At 37.1% G+C, this 27093-nt stretch overlaps 1 protein-coding gene across 5 annotated transcripts; it reads right to left on the reverse strand.

Moving 5' to 3' along the window:
- Positions 1-7: 7 nt before the first annotated feature.
- On the reverse strand, positions 8-26414 carry LOC103489617 (uncharacterized protein At5g08430). 5 transcript variants are annotated; one of them, XM_008448842.3, is made up of 7 exons: positions 25535-26414; positions 24599-24711; positions 20427-20486; positions 6578-6628; positions 3441-3511; positions 760-1058; positions 8-493 (listed from the first exon to the last, which is right to left on the reverse strand). In XM_008448842.3, the coding sequence occupies exons 1-7, from the start codon at positions 26187-26189 to the stop codon at positions 111-113; spliced, it is 1632 nt and encodes a 543-aa protein (XP_008447064.1). In that variant the 5' UTR covers positions 26190-26414; the 3' UTR covers positions 8-110. The 5 variants fall into 5 exon arrangements, with proteins under 5 accessions (XP_008447064.1, XP_008447063.1, XP_008447065.1 ...); XM_008448841.3 differs by having other exon boundaries at positions 3441-3529; positions 25535-26395; XM_008448843.3 differs by lacking the exon at positions 20427-20486 and having other exon boundaries at positions 3441-3529; positions 25535-26379.
- Between the last annotated feature and the right edge of the window lie 679 nt (positions 26415-27093).

The raw sequence follows: 27093 nt of genomic DNA on the forward strand, positions 1-27093 counted from the left end.
ATTATGATGAAACGAGAAAGTTAGGAAGCTTACCTCTTCATGTAGTAATGCTTCTACTTGAAATATTAATTAAGAATTTGCGGAATACCAATCAAAATCTAACATATTATTTATGAAAAAAAGGGGGAAAGAATGTCGTTCAATAAAACAGCTTGATCTTGAGTCTGGCCCGTCTTCCAGACTTTGAAATCTGAAGGAAAATAGTTAGCATCCTTCCAGTTTTTCAACGAGGCAAGACAAAAGGGCCCTTGAACGTCCCCCTGAGGATCTAAATAATGCCAAATCAAGCTTTTTAGTCTATTATTCCAATCATGCTCTTCAGTCCTTGGTGGTTCATCATCATCGCTCAAATCTATCACTGTAGATTCTTTAATCTGCTCATTCTCTTGACGGCCTTTATCCACAGCATTTATAGGTTCTGTCTCTTTAACGTTATCGCAAGTACATTCTACTGGTTGTGGGGACTGTTCATCAAGAAAAACCTGTCTGGATTCTGCAGCAATATCATAAAAAGAATAATCAGTTCATGTCCCATATAGCTCGTGTTCTGCCAATACATTTGGCCTTAGGATCTCTGATGAAATTTTCTGCAACCAAAAAGCCCATTGTTGACCAGTAAAACAAACTCTGGTCTTGCAATCCATTTTTTTCAAAACAATGGGAAAGATACAAACGAAGTAACTTTAATACTATGAGGACTTGAGAGGAACTGCAAATAGTATGTACAATACGACTCAATTAACCTAAAGACAGACAAACCTGCATTTTCGTTCAGGTTGAACATCAAAGCTGTAGTTGGGTTTTCTGCACCATAAGTATCAACAGTTGAGTTTGAACTAAATACAGTTTCTCCTTGCTTTCTATCATCTGAAACCTCCCTTGTCACTAGCAACTTTCTATCATCACCTTCCTTGGTGACATTATCTGCTTGATCTGCACTAGCATAAATCCCTCCAAATTCTGTTTCATCTGCAATTACTTGTGGAATCTCACGCAATATACGTGACTGTTCTGCAGCAGACTGAAGGAGCTGCTTTTTCTCCAGATATTGATCAAGCGTACATCAAGTCAGTTAAGGTTCATTTGTACAGTTTTAACCTTTTAGGCAAAATCTTACTTCCAAGTGTTACAAAGATCAGAAGCTACTGTGTATTTAGTACAGCATACCAGCCCTGTGATACACATAATATGATGTACGCCAAAAGAAAGGAAAATAAAAGCTCCAAAGTCGTATTTATAAAAATACAAAATTATAGGTTCTAAAAATAATAAATCGTTGAACTGAATTCCTGAAGCTCATTCCATTCACCAATCACTTCTCTAAAAGAACTTTTCTTTTATAGTACAATAATGTGGTAGGAGACATTCAGGAGACATCTTCAAGAAAGTGTTAAGATTATTTATGTAACAAATCGGGCAATGATCAACATATATGCTCAAACGTAAGAAGGGGAGGGTGGGATTGTTATAACTAATAGTGCTCTAACATTAGATTATAACACTACAATGGAGAAAATGAATCATTTGATCAAATGGGAGGTTGTCACAAGGACCCAAAAGGATAGATGTATCGGCATTGGAGGCCTCCAAAATAGAAATTTGGCATTGTTGGCAAAGTCGGGATGGCCTTTTTCAATGAAGACAGCGCCTGTTGGGTCCAAGTAACAAGGAGTGTTCATGGCAGTAGCTTGTCCAAATGGCATACAGCAGGCAAATGTAATCTAAGCAGCTTAGTCCTTGGATTGACATTTCTAGAGCTTGGATGAAAATTGAAGTTTGGCGGTCTTCAAACTCCGCAGTGGAGGCAGAACTGCATTATATGAATGCTTTCCTGGTTTATATAGGATTGCTATCAAACCAAAAGGCTCAGTGGCAGACCATTGGTATCATTCCTCCTGAACTTGGTCCATATGCTTTCGTAGGCATTTGGAGGGGGAAGAGAGCAGATTTTATGAGTTTGCTAGGCCTTGTTACAGAAAAGAGGATTTGGTCTTTAGAAGGCAGTGGAGTTTTCTCGGTAAAATCCCTTGTTAAACACTTGTCATTTGCTTCCCCTTTGAACAAACAACGAGAGAAATCTCTTTGGAAAACCAAACACCCTCACCATGTTAATTATCAGAGTGTCGATTATGTCATGTGGTACCTTGAATTGCTCCGCAGTTATGCAGAAAAAGTTACCTTCTCACTATCTCTCTGCACAATTAGCCCACTTTGTATTGCTGATTCAGATGTGCTTCAGCACTGTTCTTTGATTGCAGTTGTAGGAGAAATCGTTGGCTGTGGCTGTTTCATTTGTTTAATTTAAATTAGGTCTATGGAAATGTCTTTCATACTAATCTTGTGCAGGTAGGTTTTGATGGATCCTTTAGAAAAGATTGCCAAACAGCAGTGGAGTAATGCAGTGAAAGTGTTGTTGACTGAAATTTGGTTCAAAAGGAATCAACGACAACTATATGACAAGCAGACTACATGGATAGTATTTTGATAGTCCAACATATTGCCTCATCATTGGTGCACACTTTCCAAACATTTTGCAGAGATTTGAATTCAAGATTTAAGCTGATATTGATTGGCAAATCGTTTTCCCAGAATTTAGGAAAATTCTTAGATATTTTGTAGTCTTTTGTTGACTGTTTGGTGTAGATCTTGACGGCCCATTGAAGAAGGATTTATGTTATATTTTGTCCGGTAGTTCACAGAACTTTCGATGTATTAGTTCTTGTAGTTTGTTGCAGAAAGTTACATACTGGATACAAAATGGTATTTGGAGATACGATATGAACCTAGTTAAAATGAGGAGACAATTTTGCTCTGTTTCCATGTTGTACTTTGAGATTGTCTCATTTCATTATCTTAACGAGGAGATCATTTCTTTTAAAAAAAAACACTATTACAAGTATCTTTGTTATAGTATCTTTTATTATTGTCTTCTTCTACTCCTAGTTAGTTATGTATTGTACACTTACATGCATATATTCATATGAATTTTGATTCTTTCAGATCTTATGTTTTACAAACAACCTTAAACTATTGACTACGGATGCATCCTCTATAGATCATCATGAATAATAGTTTATCTAACCATAGCAGCAACTCAAAAAAAATAATACTGTTAATACTGTACATATAACACATACACTAACTACAGTGACTTGAATACAACACTGTTAGATTTGTTAAGAGTCTACCGTCCAATAAAGGAACGTTAAAGTTCCACGATTATCTTTCCTTTGCTGTAATTTTGTATCTCATCTATTATTGTTTCCTGCTTTATCAAATTTGTACTTAATGCTATTATTCCTTGTTATCATTAGGTTATTGCCCGCTTTAGGGTTTTTCAACCTTTAAATATAGGAATGTAAATTTGAATGAAATATACGAGAAATAACCTACTCTTGAAAAAATAACATCTACAATAAAAATATATCACAAAAGGATATTCCTTGCGCCACCCCTTTTCATTCGCTTGATCAATGAGGTTTTGCAGCAAAGAAATTTCTCTTGAAAGCCACTGGAAAGAAACATAGCACTGAGTTGACAGATCAAGTTAATCAAAACAAAGATGAGAAAAAAGATATAGCATTCTCATGAGACCACAAGAATTGCATACTCGACATCAAATTGTTCAACAAAGCTTATGAGACCAGAAAATTGTACCAAATGATGAATTTAGCACAGTGAGGAAATTGAAATACTAAACTAGATGAGGATGGTGATTAGCATGCATGTATATAATCTAGAGTTCGTTTGATCTGATGACCTTTTAGGTAATAACTGCATGTAGTCTACTCTTCAAACATTTTAAGACTTAATCTCTCGCAATATCCTTGGGTCACAAGCATCCATTAATTTTTCAAAAATGTTTCCAGAATAGTACCCCCAATCAAACTTTCCATCATTTCTTTTGAAAAGAAAACAGAACTTTCATTGAAAAAATGAAAAGAGACTAATGCTAAAAACTATATTATCTTCTGGAGATGTGAGAAACTGAGAAAAACAAAACATGACAATAATATTGAGATATAATGAACAGAAAACACCAAACGGCGAACTCTTAAAACATAACAAACCAACTCCAGAAACGAAGCCCAAAGCTAGAGAACACATAAATTTCAAAGCCAAAGCCAACTTAAGAACATGGAGCAAACGTAGAAATGAGTCGTCCAAGACCTAAATTGATATGACCAAACCACAAAACGAACCAATATCTTAACTGCCGCTAGAAAAAATATGGCAACTTCTTAAGGACAATAGAAAGGCTAAGTCGCAAAAACACAAGAAATCAAAATTAATAGTTCTAATACTGGACCAATCCACCTTGCTATATTTTAACGGCCGGAGAAGTTGGAGTTGTGGAGGCTTGAAAAACGACCTTTTCAATTTTTCGAACGAATTTTCAATGTTGTTTGCCACAAAAGTAAAAGCTGAAGATAAATCTACTCGTTTAATACCATTGGAAAGAGATCGCTGCAATAACTTAGCATTAACGTCGTTCTTGAGAATTTGCTCGACTATTGGAGAGAGAACTTGGGACCTTTCAACTTCTACTTTGTCCTTTGCTAAATCTGAAAAGGAAGGAATTAATTCCTCCTTGGAAACCGATGAGAGAAAGTAAGGTTAACAGCAAGGAGGGGAGAATCTGGGCGATTGACAGCAATAACTTCGGTCTCAGCATTAATGCCTTTAATTTTTTTTAGATAAAGAAACAATTTCATTGATGAATGAATTTTTTTTTTTTTTTCAAAGGTGTTGTAGTTAAAGCGTGGGTTGGAAGGAGAATCGAACTTCTAGCCGGGTTACTACAAGCACGTTGATGGATGAAATTACAAAAGAAGAGGGGGAAAGAGGCCTCGAACCAAAGGAGTTACAAAAGACATCTCCAATTGGTCAAAAGAGTATTGAAACTATAAAAACTTAAATGCTTAGACAATTTACACCAAGAGATAGCAATATCGATCACACGGTCTAGAAAAAAGTGCTGGGCTTTGTTGTTGAAGAGACGGACGATAGCAATATGATTCGTTCGAGCCAAATTAATGCCTACAAGTTCAACATGCGACTCTGAGAAGGATGGGAAATTTGACCCTTGGGAATTCAAAACAATTAATGCAGGGAGAGAAATTTGCTGATTGGCCTCCAAGACTTTATCTTCAGAATTAATGCCCTTTTCATGCAGTAGTGAAACGTTTGAACGACCCATTAATGCAGAAAACCCCCATATCCTAGAGGATTAATTCAGCTCGGGAAATATCTAAGGAATTTGAGAAATTTTCAAACTCAAAATTCTCAAAACTGGAAAATTCTGACCTTTGGGCTTTGCTCAAGAAATCTTCAAAGGTGATAGTGACACCGAGATTAAGATCTTGAATATTCACAGAAGCTGGAATGAATCCACACAAATTCTTTTTTATTTTAATTAATGTTGAAGAATAATCAAGGCCATTGAGAGTTTGAGAAGAAATGGCTAAAAGACCTCCTAATTGTTTGCCAAAACCTTCAAATACTGATTTTTTTCCAATGAGGTAATGGAAGGTTTCTATTTTTATCCAGCCACCATAACCCATGACAACTTCTATTTTGGAGTGAACTCGATTGGACCAACTCTCATCTTAAGGTCTAAATCTCAAAAGCATTCTGTTAGACCACCTATTATTCTGCAATATAGTAGAAGGGGAAAGAAGGGAATAGCACGTGTAAAAGGGGACCACAATGGGACCCAAGGCAGTCTTTGGTTGTTATAAATAGATTTTTATTGGGAGGGAAAGGCAGTTAGGTTTTGATTAGTATTTCTGTTCCATCCTTGGGAGAAAGGCTAACAGAGAGGAGAGAGTTCTTGTATTAGTTCTCAAATTGATTTCCTTATCAATTTGATAGCATTTCATTTCATTGTTCTTGTAATTTCTCTATTGTCTATATTGAATAAGAGCAAATTGTTTCAGTCTTCACATAACTTTTTCGGGCTCCATCACATTCCATTTTCCAAGGAAAATATGAGACTCTAGATCTATGGGTCCCTTGATCAAGGCCTTATATCATCCATGAATGGATTAATTGACAGGGGAGTTTGAAAAATGTTTTCAAGAACCAATTTTATCTACAAGAGTAATGTGTTTTCATTCTAGTAACTACCAAGTTGTAAGTTCACCCTGTTCTCTTTTCGAACCCAAACTGAGAATTTTTTAACACGTGACTTATCCAAAGAAACTCTTGGAGTAGAAGAAAGCAAGGTTGATAGGATGGAAGAATCCTTCAAAACGATTTCTGCAAAGCTATTCTTACCCAAACTTTTTCTTACCCAAACTTTCAACACTCAGTATAACTACTTCAACATAATTTGCATCATTTAGTACAACTTTTAACATAATTTTCATGACTGGCACAGCTAATTACTATTTCACAACTTTGTGTTATTACTCGTTTTCCTTTTGATGTCACTGGTCACTCAGATATATTAAAATTTAGTTCACTAATAAGTAAAATTTTAAATAACAAAAACTGCTAGAGGAGACAAAACTAAAGAAAAATGCAAGGCACCCTTCTAGGAAATGCAAAAATTTGGAGCTATCATCATACGTACATGCTTGGTAATATCCACATGCAAAACCTCAACTTTTCGTTGAACCTCAGCCTACCAAAATGAAAAATGAGAGCATATAAATAAGAGAAATCATCTACAGCAGGTTAGAGAGAAATAATCTACAACTGGTAAGAGAGAAATAAAGAGCATCTCCATACTAAATTTGGGAAAAATATTGACGTTCCATAATTGCAACCACTACCAGAAGAAGATAGAGGGAGAACTTATTATTAACTGTGAACATCACTGCTATTATATCATTCACTTGTTGAAGACCTCGACAAGAATGGAAGTTTACAAAATTCAATGGTCATATGTTCAAAACCATAGCAAAAGTTTTAAAATACTTGGAAATAACAACAAGACGAGTATGTCACCCACCATTTGAGAAAAGTGCATTTCTTTCACACTAAAAAAGTAAAGGTGATCAGTTGCTTATATCCTTCTCCAGTACTGAAAACCATTAGCTTTGAGACTCACTCAAATTGTCTGATCAAGACTTTGATAATAACTCAACTGGATCACCAAATACCCTATAGCATGGAGGAAGTTCTTTCGGATCCTCCCCCTTGATAAGGTCATAATCCACTGGTATTCTTGTTTTGTTGTTTTGTGGAGCATCTGTGATGTAGGACATCATTAGTCGGGAACAATCTTTCTCTTTTCTTGTTAAATGTTGGCTTTCTTGTATTTTCTTGTTTCCAGCTGGTTCTTTATTTCTAACCACGCCTGGTTGATGGTCTAGCTGTTAAGGAATTATTCTGGTATTTGTTGAGCCTTTTGTTCTTTTAGTTCTTAAGTTTTAGAGTTAAGTTAGTTCTTTTTGTTTGTATTTTGCGTTGCATTGTACTTGCTCTTATTCCGTGTCTCTTTTTACGAATAAGTTCGGATGTGATGAGAATGCTAAGACCCGTCAACCTAGTTGAAATGTCTGGGTGCACTTGTTGATTCTTTGAGCTTAGATCATGTCTCTTCATTGTACTTGCTTTTATTCCGTTCTCTTTGTCAGAATAAGTTCGGATGTGATGAGAGTGCTAAGAGGGGTGTCAATGTAGTTGAGATGTCTGGGTACATTTGTTGATTCTTAGAGCTTAGATCATGTCTCTTCATTGTACTATTTTTGTTCAGGCTTGTTTCCTCTTTCAAAAAAAGAAAAAGAAAAAGAAAAAAGATTTTTTTTTCTTACAAGAGACAACTTTTGATTGACTAAATGAAAAGAGAGACTAATGCTCGATAGATACAAAACTCCATAGGGGAAAGAAGTAAATAAAATACGAACCATCTGAGAAACATAATTGAAATGATTCATGAGCCAAAATACATATTAACATAGTGAACGAGAGTCAAATTAGGAAACAGAAAGGTTAGCTAGTTGAGTAAAGAGTAGCCAGTAAAGGATGAAGAAAGAGAGCACCAAGGAGAGGCATTGAGGCCAGCTGAGACATGAACGTCTTGTCTAAAATTTACAGATTTCTTTCCAACCATAAATTTGATAGCAAAGCTTTCCCAGAATTAACCCAAAAAAGGCAAGTTGAAAATCAGGGGAAAGAGCGCAGAGAAAAATCAAAGAGAATTTTTGCAGAGGAAGAATGGAGAAAGATCGAAATGGTATCCTTTTGGAGTCATTCTCTTTCCCCAAAGAAGAACTAGTTCACTTGTCATTGCATGAAAGCACTCACCCAACAGCTTGTAATTATGGCAACGATCCGTACGATGATATTGATGTGAAGGAGACTTTGAATCAACTACCAAGGGAGATTCTTAATATGCGCAATCAACTTCTGAAGCAGGCCATGAACCTTCCGTGAAGCATCAGTACCTTTCTGATCATTTCAGGCCATGAAAACATAACTCAGGAGCCATCTCTAGGATATGTTGGCACTTGTAAAGAAGGAGAGAGAAAAACGTGAAGAATTGGCTGCCTCTTTACCAGCGCACCATTCCTTAAGCATTTCTGCTTTGCATAGTTATTTTTTGATGGAGTACCCCCCCCCCCCCCCGGATAACAGCCTCTACATCCCTCCCAGTTCAAATTCTCAATTCTCTTCCGAAGTCAAAATGTCGATTTATTAGGGGTATTAACAATTCCGGTGTGTTCTCCAAAAAAAAAAGGTCTATTAATACATAATGACTTAGATGATAACTCAATGGTTAGCATGAGTAGTGTAGAGCTTTACACATTTGTTGAAGCCCAAGGAGATGAGCTTTTTTTTCTTTTTTCCTTTTTTTAAGGAAACAAGCCTCATTAATAAAATGAAAAAAAGAAAAGAAAACTAAGCAAAAACAATTAGGCCAAAGGATCAAGAGACACACCCGAGCATCTCAACTAGGTTGGCACCCCCTTAGCGCACTCATCATTTCTGAACAAAATAAACTCAAATCTAAATAAATTTGAGGCTAAAACATAGCCCATACGAAAAGCCAACAAAGTCCAACAGATGAAGTATTACAACATAAACCACAACAAAAAGTGCAAAACCCTTCACAAAACCGTGAACTGATTAAACAATTACAATATAGACTCAAAATAAAAACTGGAATAGAGCTGTTAGTATCTGATTAACATTATCCAGAACTGGAAGCCCTTGTGAACTTATTTCAAAGAAATGAAGAGAGAATGAATCTCTCTGTCTTTCTCCCTTATCTCCCTCTGAAATTCCATCCCAACTTTCCTCCATTACTGAAATTTGTGGGTTGCAATTATGCAAGGCTAAGCATCATTCTGGTTAGTTTGTTTTTTTGGGCTTCCGTCTTCAGATTTTGGTGGCATGTTTATGAGGTTTGCAATTGGAATCCAGATCTTGATTTTCTAGGAACTTTTATTTGGAGCTATGGTTTGCATATTTGGATTCTTCAAAATCATTTTCTTTTTAAAGCTCTTGGTGGCATTTCCTCTCATGGATAACTTGCAGCTCAAAGCATTGTGAATTTCTTGCTTTTCAAGGAGAGTTAACTTTATTATTGGGTTTTCATCTTGCAGATCATAATTGCTCAGATTCTTTTAAAATCACTCTAGGCTTCAATTTGTCATATTCATTTGGCGGTTATTGAAGACCCTCCACATATTTTTTTTGAATGTTGGTTCTCAATAGAATTTTGGAGGATTTTCTCCTTTTCTATTCTTAGTTGGGCTTTAGTTATTGTTTTCAAGTCCAATGTTATCCAGATTTTTTTATAAGAATAAATCGAAACAACTTCATTGATTGAATGAAATATCCAAAGTTAACAATGGAACAAAGAACCCCATCAGAGGGTACACAGAGAAGGTTTCCAGTTTGTAATGAGAAATGAAAAGCTGACTTGATAGCCAATAAATCAGTAAACCAAGAAAAAGCAGAATGGATAAAGTTGTCAATGATGTCCTTTGTCGGTTTATAGTTTCCCTGGAAGATTCTCGAGTCCCTTTCACCCAGAATTTTCCACAGAACAGCACTGATGGTGCTTAACCATAAACACCCCTTTGAAACTTGGAAAGGGTGGTGACGTACAGCAATCAGACCCAACTTTATCATGACGGTGAACAATCAACGAACTAAAAGCCTCCAAAATCCCCAACCATCTCTCTAGAGAAGGGACAGTCAAAGAAAATATGCTTTACAGTTTCATTGCTTTTTCTGGCAGAGGCAGCACCAAAAGAGTTTTTTAAGAAAAAAAGGAAACCAGCCTCTTTATTAATATGTAAAATGAGACAAAAACTCGAAGTACAAGATGGAAAGAGGTTGATCCAAGGGCAAAGTTTTTGAAGTCTATCCATTGTATTGAGACAAGAGTGGGTCACTTCCCAAAGGAGGAATTTCACTCTTTTGACTTTTCGGACAGGGCCATCTCTAAATAGCCTTGAATAAATTGTCCATACGATGTGTCATGTTGGTGGTGAGATGAGTGTATAAGGATTTGGTGGAGAAACCTTCAGGCTCAAGCTTATAAAACCATACATCTTCATGGTCAGTAAGGAGCAGATTAGGGATGAGATAGTGAATGCAGCCCATTTATCAACTCCATCATCCTTCAAGAGTCTTCTAAATTTCATCCTCCCAATGCCAGAACTCCAGACATCCTTCACAGATGCATCCTTAGTGCCAGTCAATTGAAGAGTTTAGGAATGACTGTTTTGAGGGGGGGAATTGCCAAATCAAATGTAATGCCAGAAGGATGTAGACCAAATTTATGGCAAATATTCTCATAAACAAGGTCTTTTTGCTGCAGAATGTATTTCCAAGGGCTTCTAGATGTTGATGGTTTGCCAGTAATGCCTTAAGGTAAAAATGTTGAGAGCCATATCTGGCCTTTTATCAATTTTACACCAAAGAGAGTCCTTTTCAAGATAAAAGCGCCAAAACCATTTGGCAAGGAAGGCTTCTTTGTTCTGATTGACGTCAATGATTCCCAATCACCCACCTTCCAAGGGTTTCTTGAGGCAGTCCCATCTCAAAAGGTGAGTTATGATTCTATCCCTGGCCAGACTATAAGAAGTTCCTGAACAAGCATTTGATGCCACTGGTAATTTCTGAAGAGGCACAGAAGAGGGATAAATCATATATGGGCTGATTGGATAGAGAGGCATTTAGAAGAGTCAAACGGCCACCTTTAGAGAGAAAATTGGGCTGTCATGTGCTCAATCTTTTATCAATCTTTGTCATAATAGGCCGCCAAAAAGAAGGAGAGGATGGTTTTCCATACAAGGGAAGACCCAAAGTACGTAGTTTGCAACTGTCCCACTTTGTATTCAAACTTCACAGCAATAGATTCAACCCAAGACTCATTGCAATTAGCAGCCAATAACTCTGATTGTGCCTATTAATATTCCGTCCAGACGCTTCTTCAAAAAGGCCAATCAGATTGACAAGATTTTCTAGCTTCCTCTCATTGTTGGTGGAGAAAAGAAGAGTGTCGTCGGCAAAGAGGAGGTGGTTGATGTTGAGGGATGATCTAGGCACTTGGTAGCCAAAAATGAAACCTTTTTCGCCCACCAATGAGAGGATTCTGCTAAGACTATCAATAATGATGATGAAGAGGAACAAAGAGAGAGGGGTCACCTTGTTGAAGCCCCTGGTTGCTTCAAATTTCCCTCTAGGTTTTCCATTAATAATGATGGAGAAGTTTGTTGATGAGATACAATCTCTAATCCAGAGTCTCCATTTGTTGCCAAACCCCTTCAATTTCAAATTTCTATCAAGATAATCCCAATCAACTTATCGAAGGCCTTTTTCAATGTCAAGCTTGATAGCCGTCCCTTTTGTTTTACTAGAGTGCCAATCTTCAATAATTTCCTTGGCAATCAAAGAAGCATCTAGGATTTGTCTTCCTTCAACAAAGGCGGATTGGTAGGCCATGATGGTGTATGGGAGGATTTTCTTGAGGCTGTTGAACAAAAACACGAGCGATAATCTTGTAGAGGCAAGTGGTTAGGCTAATAGGATGATTGTCACCCACTTTTTTGGCATCAATCTTCTGGGGGATAAGGCAAACGTCAGTTTCATTCCAATGTTATCCATATTTTAGTAGGCTTAGTCTTATTTTCCTTGTTTTAAATTGGCAATTTTGAGCTTTATGTTTTATTTCCTCTTATCACATCAAGCACTAGTCTCAGTTCATTACTTCAATGAAATTCTTGTCTCCATTGCTAAAAAAAGAAACAAAGGTGGCATAGGTTTTATTGAGGAGGCCTTTGATAATTAGTCTTTTCTTCCTTGAGCAGAGGCCACGAACATTCCATGACAGGATAATAATTCAGGGACAGGCGACCCTTCTAAGACATGGTGTAATATTCTTTATTGTATTTTACGGAGGATGTAAGGTTTTTTAGCTCCCTTTTTAGCTTGGCAGATTTCGAATTGGACTTGCCTCCCTTTTTTGGGATTTGCTTGGTATTGCCATGATACAAAGACCATCTTTCCATAACCATGGAGCCAATGATTGCAGGCTTGGGTGGAACAAAGAGTTGTTACCCTCATTGTCTCCTTTCGTATCAGAAAGGTCTGTTTTATTAGCACCTTCATTAGTAACTGGCAGCAATAACTCGTTGCAATTCTACACTTGATGGCCGGGGGTACCCTCGTAAAAGTCCAGAGGGATAGCAGAGAGAGGTGTTGGTGGGTCTTGCCTGGTAGAAACCAATTCAATATAGGGGCTGGAAAATTCTTCCTCATAATTGGAATGAGAGTTTACAAGTTTCATTCTAGTAGAATGTTTAGTACCCTTGAGAAGGCACGTCTGTTTTCCATTAATAACCACAGCCTTGGTAGCCGGTGAGAGGTTTCAAGTTTCTGCTCTTGGGAAGTAGAGAACTAGTGAGGGTTTTCAAACGGTTCCTTAGACAAGAGAGGGGCCATTAATTTTTCTCTCATTTAAAACCAAAGGAAATGGTTGGACTGCCGGTAGGCTCCTCGGCAATAGAAACTTCATTTAAATCTTCTTGACTCTTCACATTACCTTTGTCCAACTCACATCTTATTTCATCTAAATGCACCTTTTGAGCAGAAAAAGAGAAGCATCTGTAGCTGAAGTCTGGAATGAGGTTAATGCTTCTTGGGTTTTGAATTTTAGACTGATCAATGGATTGGTGAAAGTCCTCTTAATCTGATCTACCCAAAATCTTTTGACATTGCAGTCACCAAAGAAGCATCCGTTAATTCTGGAATGAGGTTAATGCTTCTTGGGTTTCGAATTTTAGAAGAAACCTCAAAGATGAGAAAATATCTGAATGGGCCTCCCTCACGCATTGTATTCGTATCTTAGATTGACACAACATGTCAGACTCTTGGATCTGGAAGCTTGAGAGTCTTGGTCATTTTGTCTCCAAGTCTGTACACCAAGCTTATCTCTATTCATCCATAGACTGCAGAAATCTTTACAGAAAGATTTGTAAATTGTCTTAACCAAAGAGAATTAAATTTCTCATTTGGGAAATTGTTGGTTCATGTTTCAACACAACCGACAGACTCCAAAAAAGGACTTTGTAAGACCTCCTATTATTAATGTGTATAAGAGGAGGGGTAAGAAAGGAAAGTTACATGACAGCAAGGAGGAAAGAGAGGATGGAAATGAAATAGTGGATTAGTGGAGCAGCAAGTGGGCCCTACAAGATCATGTTGTTTGTCCTATTCGGCCAAATGTCTTATAAATAGCAAGGGGAGGGTAGCATTCTAGGTATGAGTGATTTATGAAGAATGTTTTGAGTAAGAAGAGAGATTGGCGGCTGGGGAACCCTACCTTAGCCTAGGGGAATAGGTTGGTTAGTTCTTTTCTATTCTCCTTGTTTTATTTCACAGTTATTTCTATCATATATCATGTATCTACTGTTTTTGGCAATATAAATATATAAACACAGAGTGCTGCCTCTGTTTTTGCCCTTGAGTTAGTAAAAGAATACAAGAAAGAAGTGAGAATCCTCACAATTGGTATCAGAGCCTTGTCAAACTGGGAGTGATTACAAGACTGATGGCACAACGACAAATGGAAGAAAGGCTGGAGGGAACGGAAAAAGAGGTGTTGAGCCTAAAAGAAATGATGCTGGAGATGAAGAAGAGTATGGACAGATTGGCCGATGAGTTGAGGGACCAGTCTTATAAGAAAAAAGAAGAATCTGGCACATCCGACGGGTCCATTATGAAAATGAAAGGAAAAATGGAAGAGACAGATGTGACTGGAGAAATACAGACTCACCAGACCGATCGAAGCAAATATAAGAAGCTGGAAATGCCCATGTTTCTGGGAGAAAATCCAGAATCCTGGGTTTACCGGGCAGAGCATTTTTTTTGAGATCAACAATTTACCAGAAGCAGAAAAGGTCAAGGTGGCAGTGGTGAGCTTTGGACAAGATGAAGTGGACTGGTATAGGTGGAGCCACAATAGGAGAAAGGTGGAATCGTGGGAAGATCTGAAGACCAGAATGTTTGAATTCTTCAGGGATACTGGACAGAAAAGCTTGGGGGCTAGGCTAATACGCATTCAACAAGAAGGCTCCTACAGTGATTATGTTAAGAAGTTCGTGAACTACTCGGCACCTCTCCCACACATGGCTGAAAGCGTGCTCCGTGATGCCTTCTTAACTGGCTTAGAACCTGCACTTCAAGCTGAAGTGATGAGTCGACACCCTCAAACATTAGAAGATTGCATGTTGGCAGCCCAGTTGGTGAATGACCGTAACTTAGCACTCAAATTGGCACAAGCAGAGATGGGTATTATCGAACCAAAAAGAAGCGATTCAGTTGGTAATAAGGTGCAATGGAACAACGAAAAAGGGATGATGAGGAAAAATGAGTTCCAAATGAAGCAAATAACTATACCCCTCAAGGGAAGTTATCAAAAAGGAGAGCCCCCCGTTAAAAGACTGTCTGATGCTGAATTTAGAGCTCGTTTAGACAAGGGTCTCTGTTTTAGGTGTAATGAGAAATATTCTCATGGACATCGTTGCAAAATCAAAGAAAAAAGGGAGCTCATGCTTTTTATCTTGAATGAAGAAGAAAGCACCGAGGAAGGGGAAAGTTCAAAGACACCAAACACAGGACCAGTAGAGATCAATCAGTTGGAAGAGCCAGAAGAAACTATGATCGAATACCGGGCCATCACCAATTTGACAACTAAGGGAACTATGAAGCTGAGAGAAATAGTCAAAGGAAAAGAGGTTATTGTATTGATTGACAGTGGGGCAACCCACAATTTCATTCATCATGAGCTGGTCAAGGAAAGGAAAATCCCCATCAATAGAAACACTCAGTTTGGGATTACTATTGGCGATGGCACAAGTTGTAAAGGAGAGGGCATTTGTAGCAAAGTGGAAATCCAGCTTGAAGGGCTGAGAGTAGTAACTGATCTGTTGGTTGTAGGATTGGGAACAATAGACGTGGTGCTGGGAATGCAATGGTTGGATACAACAGGCACCATGAAGATTCATTGGCCATCGTTGACAATGGTCTTTTGGAAAGAAGGGAATAAGGTGGTTTTAAAAGGCGACCCGGCTTTGGTAAGGGCAGAATGTTCACTCAAGACCCTAGAGAAAACATGGGAAGCGGAAGATCAAGGTTTTTTGCTGGATTGGCAAAGATATGAGGTCGAAAATGAGGATGCTGATAGCAAAAACACAAGCCAAACAGGAGATGAAGAGGGATTACCAATGATTCAATTCTTACTCCATCAATACTCTGATGTGTTTAATAGCCCGACCACTCTACCACCCAAGAGAATCATTGATCACCGCATACTCACTCTACCGGGGCAGAAGCCAATCAATGTCCGACCTTATAAGTACGGCCATCAACAGAAAGAAGAGATAGAAAAGCTAGTCATTGAAATGCTGCAGACCGGAATCATTAGACCAAGTCACAGCCCCTTCTCAAGTCCAGTGTTATTAGTCAAGAAAAAAGATGGGGGCTGGAGGTTTTGCGTCGATTACAGGAAACTAAATAAGATTACAATAGCAGATAAGTTTCCCATTCCGGTTATTGAAGAACTCTTGGATGAGTTACATGGGGCCACGGTGTTTTCCAAATTGGATTTAAAGTCAGGTTACCATCAAATACGAATGAAAGAAGAAGATATCGAGAAGACTGCGTTTAGGACGCATGAAGGCCATTACGAATTCGTGGTGATGCCATTTGGTCTGACCAACGCACCTGCCACTTTTCAATCCCTAATGAATCAGGTATTTAAGCCTTTTCTCCGACGTTGTGTTTTGGTTTTCTTTGATGATATACTAGTCTATAGTTCGGACATAACAGAACATGAGAAACACTTAGGAATGGTGTTTGCAACACTAAGAGACAACCAGTTGTATGCTAATCGCAAGAAATGCGTTTTCGCTCACTCACAAATACATTACTTAGGCCATGTTATTTCAAAACATGGAGTAGAGGCAGATCAGGATAAAGTGAAGTGTATGCTACAGTGGCCGAAACCCAAAGATGTGACAGGTTTAAGGGGTTTTTTGGGGCTGACGGGCTACTATAGGCGTTTTGTCAAAAGTTATGGTGAGATTGCAGCACCCCTGACTAAACTACTGCAGAAGAACGCTTTCAAATGGGATGAGAATGCCACCCTTGCATTTGAAAGTCTGAAATCTGCAATGTCTACCATACCAGTACTGGCATTACCCGATTGGTCTTTGCCTTTTATGATAGAAACGGATGCATCAGGTAGTGGATTGGGAGCAGTACTATCCCAGAACAGCCATCCCATAGCATTCTTCAGTCAGAAATTGTCTACAAGGGCTCAAGCCAAGTCCATTTACGAGAGAGAATTGATGGCTGTAGTATTATCCGTGCAAAAGTGGCGGCATTATCTTTTAGGAAGGATATTCACCATTATGTCAGACCAAAAAGCTCTAAAGTTTTTATTGGAACAGAGAGAGGTACAACCACAATTCCAAAAGTGGTTAACCAAGTTATTGGGATATGACTTTGAAATTTTGTACCAACCGGGACTTCAAAATAAGGCAGCAGATGCACTTTTAAGGATGGATCATTCAATCGAATTGAAGGTGTTGTCAACAACAGGGATGGTAGACATGGAAGTAGTTACAAAGGAAGTCGAGAAAGATGAAGAACTTCAACTCCTAATCCAACAATTGCAGAATAACCCAGCATTGGAGGGAAAATACTCTTTAACAAATAGCACGCTAATGTATAAAGGAAGGGTGGTGCTGTCCAAATCATCTTCAATTATACCCAGCCTTTTACACACCTTCCATGATTCGATTTTGGGGGGCCATTCAGGATTCTTGAGGACTTACAAGCGAATGAGTGGTGAGCTGTTTTGGAAAGGTATGAAAGAAGACATCAAGAAGTATGTTGAACAGTGCGAAATCTGCCAAAGAAATAAGAGTGAAGCAACCAAACCGGCAGGGGTTTTACAACCATTACCCATACCCGACCGAATATTGGAAGATTGGACTATGGACTTCATCGAAGGATTGCCTAAAGCTGGAGGTATGAACGTGATTATGGTGGTTGTAGACCGGCTGAGTAAATATGCTTACTTTGTCACCATGAAGCATCCGTTTTCAGCAAAGCAAGTTGCCATGGAATTCATTGATAAGATAGTTCGAAGACACGGCATCCCTAAGTCAATTATATCAGATAGGGACAAAATATTTGTAAGCAATTTTTGGAAAGAACTATTTTATGCCATGGATACCATCCTTAAACGAAGCACTGCCTTTCATCCTCAAACGGATGGCCAAACAGAACGGGTCAATCAGTGTTTAGAAACCTACTTAAGGTGCTTTTGTAATGAGCAACCAAACAAATGGCATCAGTTCATTCCATGGGCAGAATTATGGTACAACACCACATTCCATTCGTCAACACGCACAACTCCTTTTCAGACTGTGTATGGTAGACCACCACCACCCCTGATATCCTATGGAGATAAGAAGACACCTAATGATGAAGTTGAAACATTGCTGAAAGAAAGAGATTTGGCTATCAGTGCACTCAAGGAAAACCTCACGATAGCTCAAAACAGAATGAAGAAGTTTGCGGACTCAAAGAGGAGAGAACTTAAGTTTAAAGTAGGAGATGAAGTCTATCTGAAGTTAAGACCCTACCGGCAGCGCTCCTTAGCAAGAAAGAGGGCAGAAAAGCTAGCTCCTAAATATTATGGCCCATATCGCATCACTGAGACCATAGGAGAAGTGGCATACCGACTTGATTTACCACCCGAAGCATCAATTCATAATGTTTTCCACATATCACAGCTCAAACTGAAACTAGGCAACCAACACAACGTCCAAATCCAACCACCACAGCTCACAGCAGAGTTCGAACTACAACTTTGGCCGGAGACAATCTTAGGCATACGTTGGAGTCCTGAATTGGGAGCCAATGAATGGCTGGTAAAATGGAAAGGACTGCCAGACAGTGAAGCCACCTGGGAATCCGTTTACTCAATGAATCAACAGTTTCCTTCATTCCACCTTGAGGACAAGGTGATTTTGGAACCCCGGGGTATTGTAAGACCTCCTATTATTAATGTGTATAAGAGGAGGGGTAAGAAAGGAAAGTTACATGACAGCAAGGAGGAAAGAGAGGATGGAAATGAAATAGTGGATTAGTGGAGCAGCAAGTGGGCCCTACAAGATCATGTTGTTTGTCCTATTCGGCCAAATGTCTTATAAATAGCAAGGGGAGGGTAGCATTCTAGGTATGAGTGATTTATGAAGAATGTTTTGAGTAAGAAGAGAGATTGGCGGCTGGGGAACCCTACCTTAGCCTAGGGGAATAGGTTGGTTAGTTCTTTTCTATTCTCCTTGTTTTATTTCACAGTTATTTCTATCATATATCATGTATCTACTGTTTTTGGCAATATAAATATATAAACACAGAGTGCTGCCTCTGTTTTTGCCCTTGAGTTAGTAAAAGAATACAAGAAAGAAGTGAGAATCCTCACAATCTTCTCGTTGGTGTTCTTTTTCAAAATCTTTTTTTGAGTGACTCTTTCCAAGATGTTGGCTGGTGACAACAGGAAAGCTTTCTTGTAGCTCTATGGGTTTAATTTTTTTTTTCTTTTGCAGTTTTGTGCAGCCTTTTTTCATTTCTTTGGGGAAATTATCAAAAACGGCATTTAATATGTTTTCTCTCGTAAAACTAGCACCCTTTTTTAAAAATCGTTTAAACATCTTTTCTCAGACCATCTTAAACGAGATCGACTATCGAGATTTCCCTAAAATATTAAAATTTTACAACTTATTGATTGTTTTAGCTGTTTTGGGTTTTCCCGATGCATTTATTTTTCAAGTGCATCTCGGTAGACGTTAGACTGAGATTCTCCAATTTTTCAAATCTTCCCAAATCTTAACTAATTCTTTTTATCTTTTGAAAATCTTAAAATTACCCTATCAAATATTAGAAAATATAATTGGTAAACCACACAGATAATTGATATTAGAAAAAAGAAGGGTATAAATCTCAGTTTATCCCAGGCAAAGTTGTATTGGGAAAGCCTAAAAACTCAATAATTTTCGGTTCATCCCGAGCAAAATTGTACTGAGAAAGCCTAAAAAATTGATAATTTTGGACTTCCTCGATACAATTTTATCGAGATGAACCAAGGTCAACCAAATCTTCTACCAACCGCTAACTCTTATCAAATTTTCTATTACAATCTTGCCAAATTTTATATAAAATTGTTGTATTAAATAAGATTTGTATTGTAATCCTGTCAACTTAATTATGGAACACATAAATTAAAATAAAAGATTTGAGAAATTGCATAAAAAAATGATTTAAGATTCGGAGAAAATTAGTTAAGATTTGGTATAAGATTGGGAAAGATTATAGAAGAAAAATTAGTTATATTCAATTTTGGAAAATTGGCATAAATCTCAGTTTCAAATTTTCTCGATAAAAAAATCAATTAAGATTTGAGAAAATTTGAAAAATTGTTACAATCTCGGTAGATCTCGATCTAATATCTAGCAAGATGCACTAGAAAAACTCAAAACAATCGGTAAATTGAAATTTTTAATATTTTAGGGAAATTTTGATAGTCGATCTCGTCCGAGATGGACCAAGAAAAGATGCTTAAACAAATTTTCAAAAAGAGTGCTAGTTACAAGACAAAACCTATTAAACACGTTTCTGACAATTTTCCCTTTTTTTGTTAGCTTCTGTTTTAGTTTGTTTCTTGTCTTTCTCCTCAGATTTCTTTTATTCAAAGACTACTCTTAGTAAGCTTGACCGTTTTTATCTATCTGTATCTTCTGTTTATTAATGATACTATCGTTTCCTTCTCCATAAAAGAAAAACAAAAGAGGGAATTGCAATTATCATATTGAAATTTGCAATAAAGAACCAAGTTTCACAATTATGATAAACAAGAGGACCATTTGACCAACGAAAGAAGAACTTACGATAGTTAATCTCTTAACCAAGCCATTTTTTATTCTCAGATCCAGATCTTTGCATTCCTCCTGCAACATTGCAATGGCAATAAAACTTCCAGTAATAATCATAATAAGATAACTCCCATCCAACAAATACAAGTATCAAGTAGATACCTATGCCCTATCTGAAACATTTCAATTCAACATAAAGGGTACATTTTGGCTTGTAGGAGAAAAAACGCTCTAAAAGTAAATAAGGTTAGAAAATTTTCCTTAGTGACAATCTTGATAGAAGTAAAATGTTTTTCTTATTGATAATCTGGGTGGCAAGGATTTAATAAATGGTAGATGGATGGTGATACTCTCCCTTGTTCAATAAAGAAAATCTAGAATTAATGCGAAGTGGCAACAACTTTTTTTTCTTTAAGGAAACAATAATTTATAATAATCAGACAGGTATAAAAGATGTAAAAGAACCCCTAATAACCTAGAATTAATACATCAATGTATGAGAACCATGTATAAGAACCCCTAATTCTCATTGAAGATCATTTCGTGGATTTCTATAAAAGAGTAACAAAGGGCTGATTCTTTGTTTCAAAGGAATGTGTTGATTTGTTTGAAGACTCAAGAGTGGTAAGTCAGTCAAGCATTGAAAGCACTTGGCAAAATAGAACTCCAGGCCTGCAAAGTGCAAGGGTTTTGTTCACATTTTCAAGCATTGGAGCTTTTTGAGAAAAAGGTGCAAAAGTTTCAACGTGCCTTAAGTAAGATTTTAAGGTGGCTCTGTTACAAAGTTGACAAATTTCGAGGATGAATGTTTTTGGCTTTGGTTTTCCTCTCTTATAACTCTTGGTGGCTTTCACCTAATTGGATTGGTCGCTTTTTAAGGCCTCGTTTTTCTCCATTTGATCTAGTTGATCTTACAGTCTTGGATTTATGGTTGTTTTTATTATTAGATGGCTGAAGTTGCAGTTTATTAGTTGTCCACATCACATGGTGCTTCTTCAAAGCTTCAGTTGCAGTGGTGTTTAGAGTGTCGTTCAAAGAGCCATTTTATTCCATTTTGGGTTGTTTTTGTTTGTATTTGCATTATTTTTCTGGTTAAAGCCATCGATGGGCTTTATTTGGTAGTAATTGATTTATTTGCTTTTTTTCTCATTGTAATTTGAGCATTAGTCTCTTTTTATTTCATCAATGAGAATCCTCGTTTCCGTTTAAAAAAACCCCTACAAAGAGTATACTTGAGAAAAGAGAAAGCTTTATCGAGAGTGAGAGACAGAGAGAAAGAGAAAGCAAAGGAAAATGTCTGAGAAAGGTGAAATGCCTCCCGTGATTTTCCTTTCAAGCAATTCTCCTCTTATCCAATTGCTCTTCATTTTCCTCTCTTTTCTTTTCCTTTTGCCCATGATACTGCCTCGGTGAATTGTACTCAAGGCTGGGCTTCCACCTTTTCTTGAATATATTGCCTTGGTCCAAAGGTAGATCAAGCTATTTGGAGTTGTCCTCCTTCAGCAAGGTTGAGTTGGTCGCCCAGGCAGTTGAATTCTTCAGTATGATCTCCCACTGTTCTTTACCCTTGCTTGCAGTGATAGTAAAGATTGAAAAGGATACATCCAACAGGGGAACCCCTAATTTTTTAAAATGGAAACAAACTTCTCCATTGAATTAATCATTAACGCAATGAGACTATACCTCAAAGTAAAAACTTAGAACAAAAGTAAAATAACATGAAAAAGCAAATTAGGGGAACCCTTCAAATTCCAAGAAGAAAAAGAAGAAACCAAAGATTTTGCAAGATTTTGCTAAGAATGGACTATTACTCATCAAAGATGTCCAAAAAAAATACAACAATTGGTACATGCAAGAAAATCAATTTTACTTCAAAAAAACAGTGCTGGAATTCTACTCGAGTGAATCAAAAGAAGAATTCCAACATACTAATTTTGCCCATGCCTGATTTTCTCAAAGAACCTATCATTATCTATATTGAAAATTTGAATCTAATGATTCTAGTGGCTTCGATGGTGTTTCTAATGCAGTTTGGGATGGAACAAGAAAGTGACAATATCGAAAATGGCTCAAAGGTCCAATCAAACCCATTTTTCGAGAAAACAACGTAAAGATTGGGAGTTAGATGAATTAAAGAATCATCATAATAGATCCCTACAACCTAAGAAGAACATTCAAGTCTCAAAATTACCCGTTTGGTTATGAAACACGATGAAAAAGGGTACGGATGAGTCTTATACTCACTATGCTTTATCTCATTGTTATTATTTAACTATTTAACAAAGAGATCAGTATTCTTTTCAAAAAAAAAAAAAAAAGAAGTCCTATACTCACTATGAGATTGAAACATATTCAAGAACCCAACAAAATGACTAATTTGATCCTGTAGCATTGGAGTAAATAGAGAAAACAAAAAAGAAATCCAACGATCATTGGGGAAAGTGACTCAACATATCTATCAATTATCAAGTCATTAGCAAGAGTTCAGGAATGGATTGATTTCATATACTGAAGAAAAAACAAATGAATCACAGTTGGGAAATTTTCAAATAGAGAAGCTTGAAGATAAAATTGAACAAAAACAAGAATTTGAAGATGTTGATTCAAAAGTAGTCTCAAGTGAAAAAGAAAAATCCAACAAAAATTATTGAAAAGTGGTATCAAACATACTTTAGACGTCGAGGCAGAAATCAAAAATTAGAGCAAGAATGACACACCAATTGGGTTGGAAATCGATTACCACAATGTCAAAGAACCTGAAGCAAATGATAAAGAATATGTGATTCTTGAAGGGATCTCTTTAGAAGCTAATTCTTTTGTGATTGGTCCGAGTACGGTTTTGAATGAGCTCGATGGAACTTCTTTTTTGGGTTTAGGGTTGATGGAGATTTTCAACTTTTGGTAGCATTATCAATTTAGGATTGTTTGTCTTGAATTCATCTCTTTGATCATAATATTTTTATTTCAGATGTAGGAGGTTGGTTTGGTCATCCTCCATTGAACAAGTTTATTTCATTCCTTGTTTGCTTCATAAGTTTTTTCTAAGTCAAGGACGGGTAGGTTTTCTTTTTGGAGGGGTAGAATGATATGAGAAGATTAGGGGTTAATTGGGTAATTGAGTAATATTCTAACTTAATCTCCTTTTCACCCGACTTGTAATAAAATTCTATTAATAGGAGTAATCCTCTCTAGTATGAAACAATTATTATCGTTCTAATAAAAGATCTACAATTTTGATTCTTGGGGGATTAATCCTTAAGAATACTTAGGCTACATCAGTTTTCTTTTAAGAGCTACAACACTCTTGGTCGGGTCTTGGTAGCTCTCTTCCCGCAATCTTGCCTTTGAAGTTGATCCCACAAAGCAGATACTCCCCCAAATGATACTAACTTACCTTCTTTTCTTTAGGAGTATCCATATAATGAAAAAGAAAAAAGAAAGAGAGAGATAGAGAGTGAAAGAGAGAAACTCCTATTCTTGATCCAATTGAGCAGATCTTCAACATTCAAATTCCCATGAAAGTCGGCAAATCGATCTTCATCTAGTACTCATTTGTGTTCCAGTTTGGATTGTGATAGAGCACAAAAACTGATTTCCTGCGGATCACTTGATTTTCTAAAGCTGGTTATCATCGATTATGCAGAAAATCATCTTCTCCACTGGAAGAATCGAATTCTCAAATTATCGCCCTTCTTTGATCTTATCCTGGTAGAAGGAGCTGATTAACGATCTCTTAATTGTGTTTTCCCCAACAGTTCGATCCACTCTAGCTAGGCCGCCATGGAAGTCATCGAACGTTCCATATCTCCAAAGTTCTTCAACCGGCAACAGCAAGCCTTGCGTTGAACTTTCTGGGGATCACATTCTCTAGAGCTATCAGTTTGCAAGGTCCATTTGCCATTGCTTCTTTGAGGTGTTTGATCTTGTGTTAGCTCGAGCTCAGAGGGATATATGTGTGACAATCAGGGAGTTCCTCCTCCATCCATCTTTTAAAGAGAGAGGTCATTCTTTCTGTTGGGATATGTGCTTTGATGTGGCCGTGAGATCTTTGGTGACAGGAACAACAAATTGTTTAGAGGTGTTGAGTGAGACACTAGTGAGGAAGGGATCCAACAAGAACAATGTTGCCTAGAGGGAAAAAGAGTATATTGATCTACAAATAATAATAATAATAAGGGAGAAATTACCTCAGAAAAATTTTCATCTGAAAGCATTGAAATGCTGACGTCTTTCATCACATTGGAAACATGAAGAAGGAATCCTGGACCCAAATCACCAGATATAGAAATTTTCTTCACCCCTAAAGGATATAAAAAAATAAGATCATTGATTGATTATCTGATATGACATATGGTTGGATGGGAAGCATAAAACAATTTGTAGAGATAGACGAAACAGAAGGCGTGGAGGAGGAACCTTGAAAGAAGAAAAAGAAGAAACTTAAGCAATACACTTCATAGGATGGCTTCAAGAGCCAAGAGGCTGACTGTCGTTTCATTAATTGAACTTCTCCAATGGTAGATTACTATTCCAAGCACGATTTAAACTTGAAAAATGACTCTGGGTCATTAAAACAACAATGGAAACTAAAGAGAAAAAAAAGTGCATCCAAATAAGAAGTGTAATAGAGAGAGAGGAGAGATACTGAGTACGAGAGAAATATCCGAATAATATTCCCCATCTGTAATCGTACTAATCTCATATATAGAGCTACCGTTTGAATAACAGATGCACTAAGACAACTAAGAGAAAACCAATTACAATTAATCCGTTGAATAAAGGGGCTGTCTTCAAAGTATCTGTAATCAAATTTTACCAACTTGAAGTATACCATCTGCTAGACTTCTTATTTCAAATTCTCGAGTTCTCTTTACTTTCTTCTGTTCTATTTCTACCATAACAACTAACCAAGCGAACTTTTAGAAGCACTCATAGTAGGACCGATTTAACTTTAGTAACATTATTTTAAATTTTTTCATGACAACAATTTGCAGTTATCTCCAAGAAGGATGTAAATAAAACGAAGACAATTCAGATTACATCAAAGTTTATATCTGCAGAAATAAATAAATTATTCCAGGTAGCGTTTTCCCTCTTCGAATAAAAAAAGATGGTTTACTTACCTATAACTTGAACGAGCTGATGAGTATTTTTCTGAAGATAGTCATGAGGATCAGATTTAATCCTGACAAAGCTACCAATCAACTTGCTCTCAAAGGTTTCATGATCTTTGAGCAGATCCTCTACTAAACTCTTTCTCAAGTAGAGAAGGTTAATATTTCCAGGAACCACGGCAGCAAAAGAGCTGTTGGGATTCACAAACACTCTCGTCTTCAGACTAAGCTTTCTTCCTGGGGTTATACCATTGTCCCGTTTGAGGACACTGAAAAGATTTTCCGTCTCATCGGAGCTGTAAGAAAAGTCATCATCTGACTCGTCTTGATTCTCGGCAAAGTGTGGTTCTAGCATATCATGGATTTTAATACGGCCAATTGTTTTCCTTCCAAAAATGGAATGGAGCCTATCATCGCAAAGGATTCGTTTCTTCTTAGAGGGATGAAGAAGATTGTTAATATTGACATATTCATTTATAATGGAGGTAACGTCGTGTCGAGAAATCTTCTCTTTGATATCCTTACCAACTGATTCAAGAAATTCAATAAGTGGTCTTGAGCCCCAACCAACGAATTCATATCTCTTGGATCGAATTTTCCTTTTCATTCTTACAGGAGTACATACCTGTTGTCCACTACTTTCGATCCACTCAAAAGAATCCATTCTTCATCCTCCAGACATTTGATAGCTTCGTCGTTCTACAAAGAAGTGAATCCCCGCCCAAAGGACAGCGAATCTTTCAAGCTTCAAGGATGGAATCAACCACCGCTTCTGTTCTGACGAAGGTGTCGAGGCGGATTCTCTCTAACTTTCTGTTTGAAACTGTTAAATTACTTTTTCACCCTTTCTACCTTATTAAATTGAGAAAAATGAACTTTTTAGTGCGGCATTTAGTATTAGATGCGTTTCCCTACTAACTTACTAACTTTAGGTTATCAGGAGGGCATGGAGGCAGTGAGAAAGATAGCCCACCCCTCATCTTGGGTAAGGTTTAATTTTAGTTGGATTTAGGATTACAATTTCAAATTAACTGTTGTTACTATTCCTCGACCTTATTTGGTTTAAGGAACGAAAGGTTCGTCAGTCAACTTTCATATACTATTTTTGGTTATCATTAACGGTCAATTTCCAACCATCACTTCCTGTGACTCTATCGACGAACTTCTGTCAACTAACTCCAACCACTACCAACCAACCTCCAATCATCATCGGTCAAACTTGAAATTTTTAAATAAAAACACTTTTAAAATAGAGTTGTCAAACACATTTGTGTTTTTATTTTAAGAAATATTTATCATAAGAGTCTAAATAAAAATGTATTTCTTTAAATACACTTTCTCATTTTTCTATTTTTTTCTTATTTGTTTAAAATTAATCCGTTTTAGGAGATAGTAAGAGAGAGAGCTAAAAAAAATTAAATGAGGTCACTTTTTTGTCTAAAATAATCGCTTATTAGACTACAATTATGTAACTAAGTATATTATTTATTGGAGTCTTTTCAAAAATATAAAAAAACGTCAAAATATTTACACTCTATAGAACAATTTCAAAAATGGAAAAAGCCCAA

This window comes from Cucumis melo, chromosome 1 (assembly GCF_025177605.1).
Source record: "Cucumis melo cultivar AY chromosome 1, USDA_Cmelo_AY_1.0, whole genome shotgun sequence".
NCBI lineage: Eukaryota > Viridiplantae > Streptophyta > Magnoliopsida > Cucurbitales > Cucurbitaceae > Cucumis > Cucumis melo.

Coding starts and splice junctions, on each gene's coding strand:
- LOC103489617 (XM_008448841.3), bottom strand. CDS start 26,189: ATGGATTCTTTTGAGTGGATCGAAAGTAGTGGACAACAGGTATGTACT. Junction 20,487..24,598: donor CAGATGAAAATTTTTCTGAG/GTAATTTCTCCC, acceptor GCAATGTTGCAG/GAGGAATGCAAAGATCTGGA. Junction 3,530..6,577: donor ATGTGGATATTACCAAGCAT/GTACGTATGATG, acceptor CTGTCAACTCAG/TGCTATGTTTCTTTCCAGTG.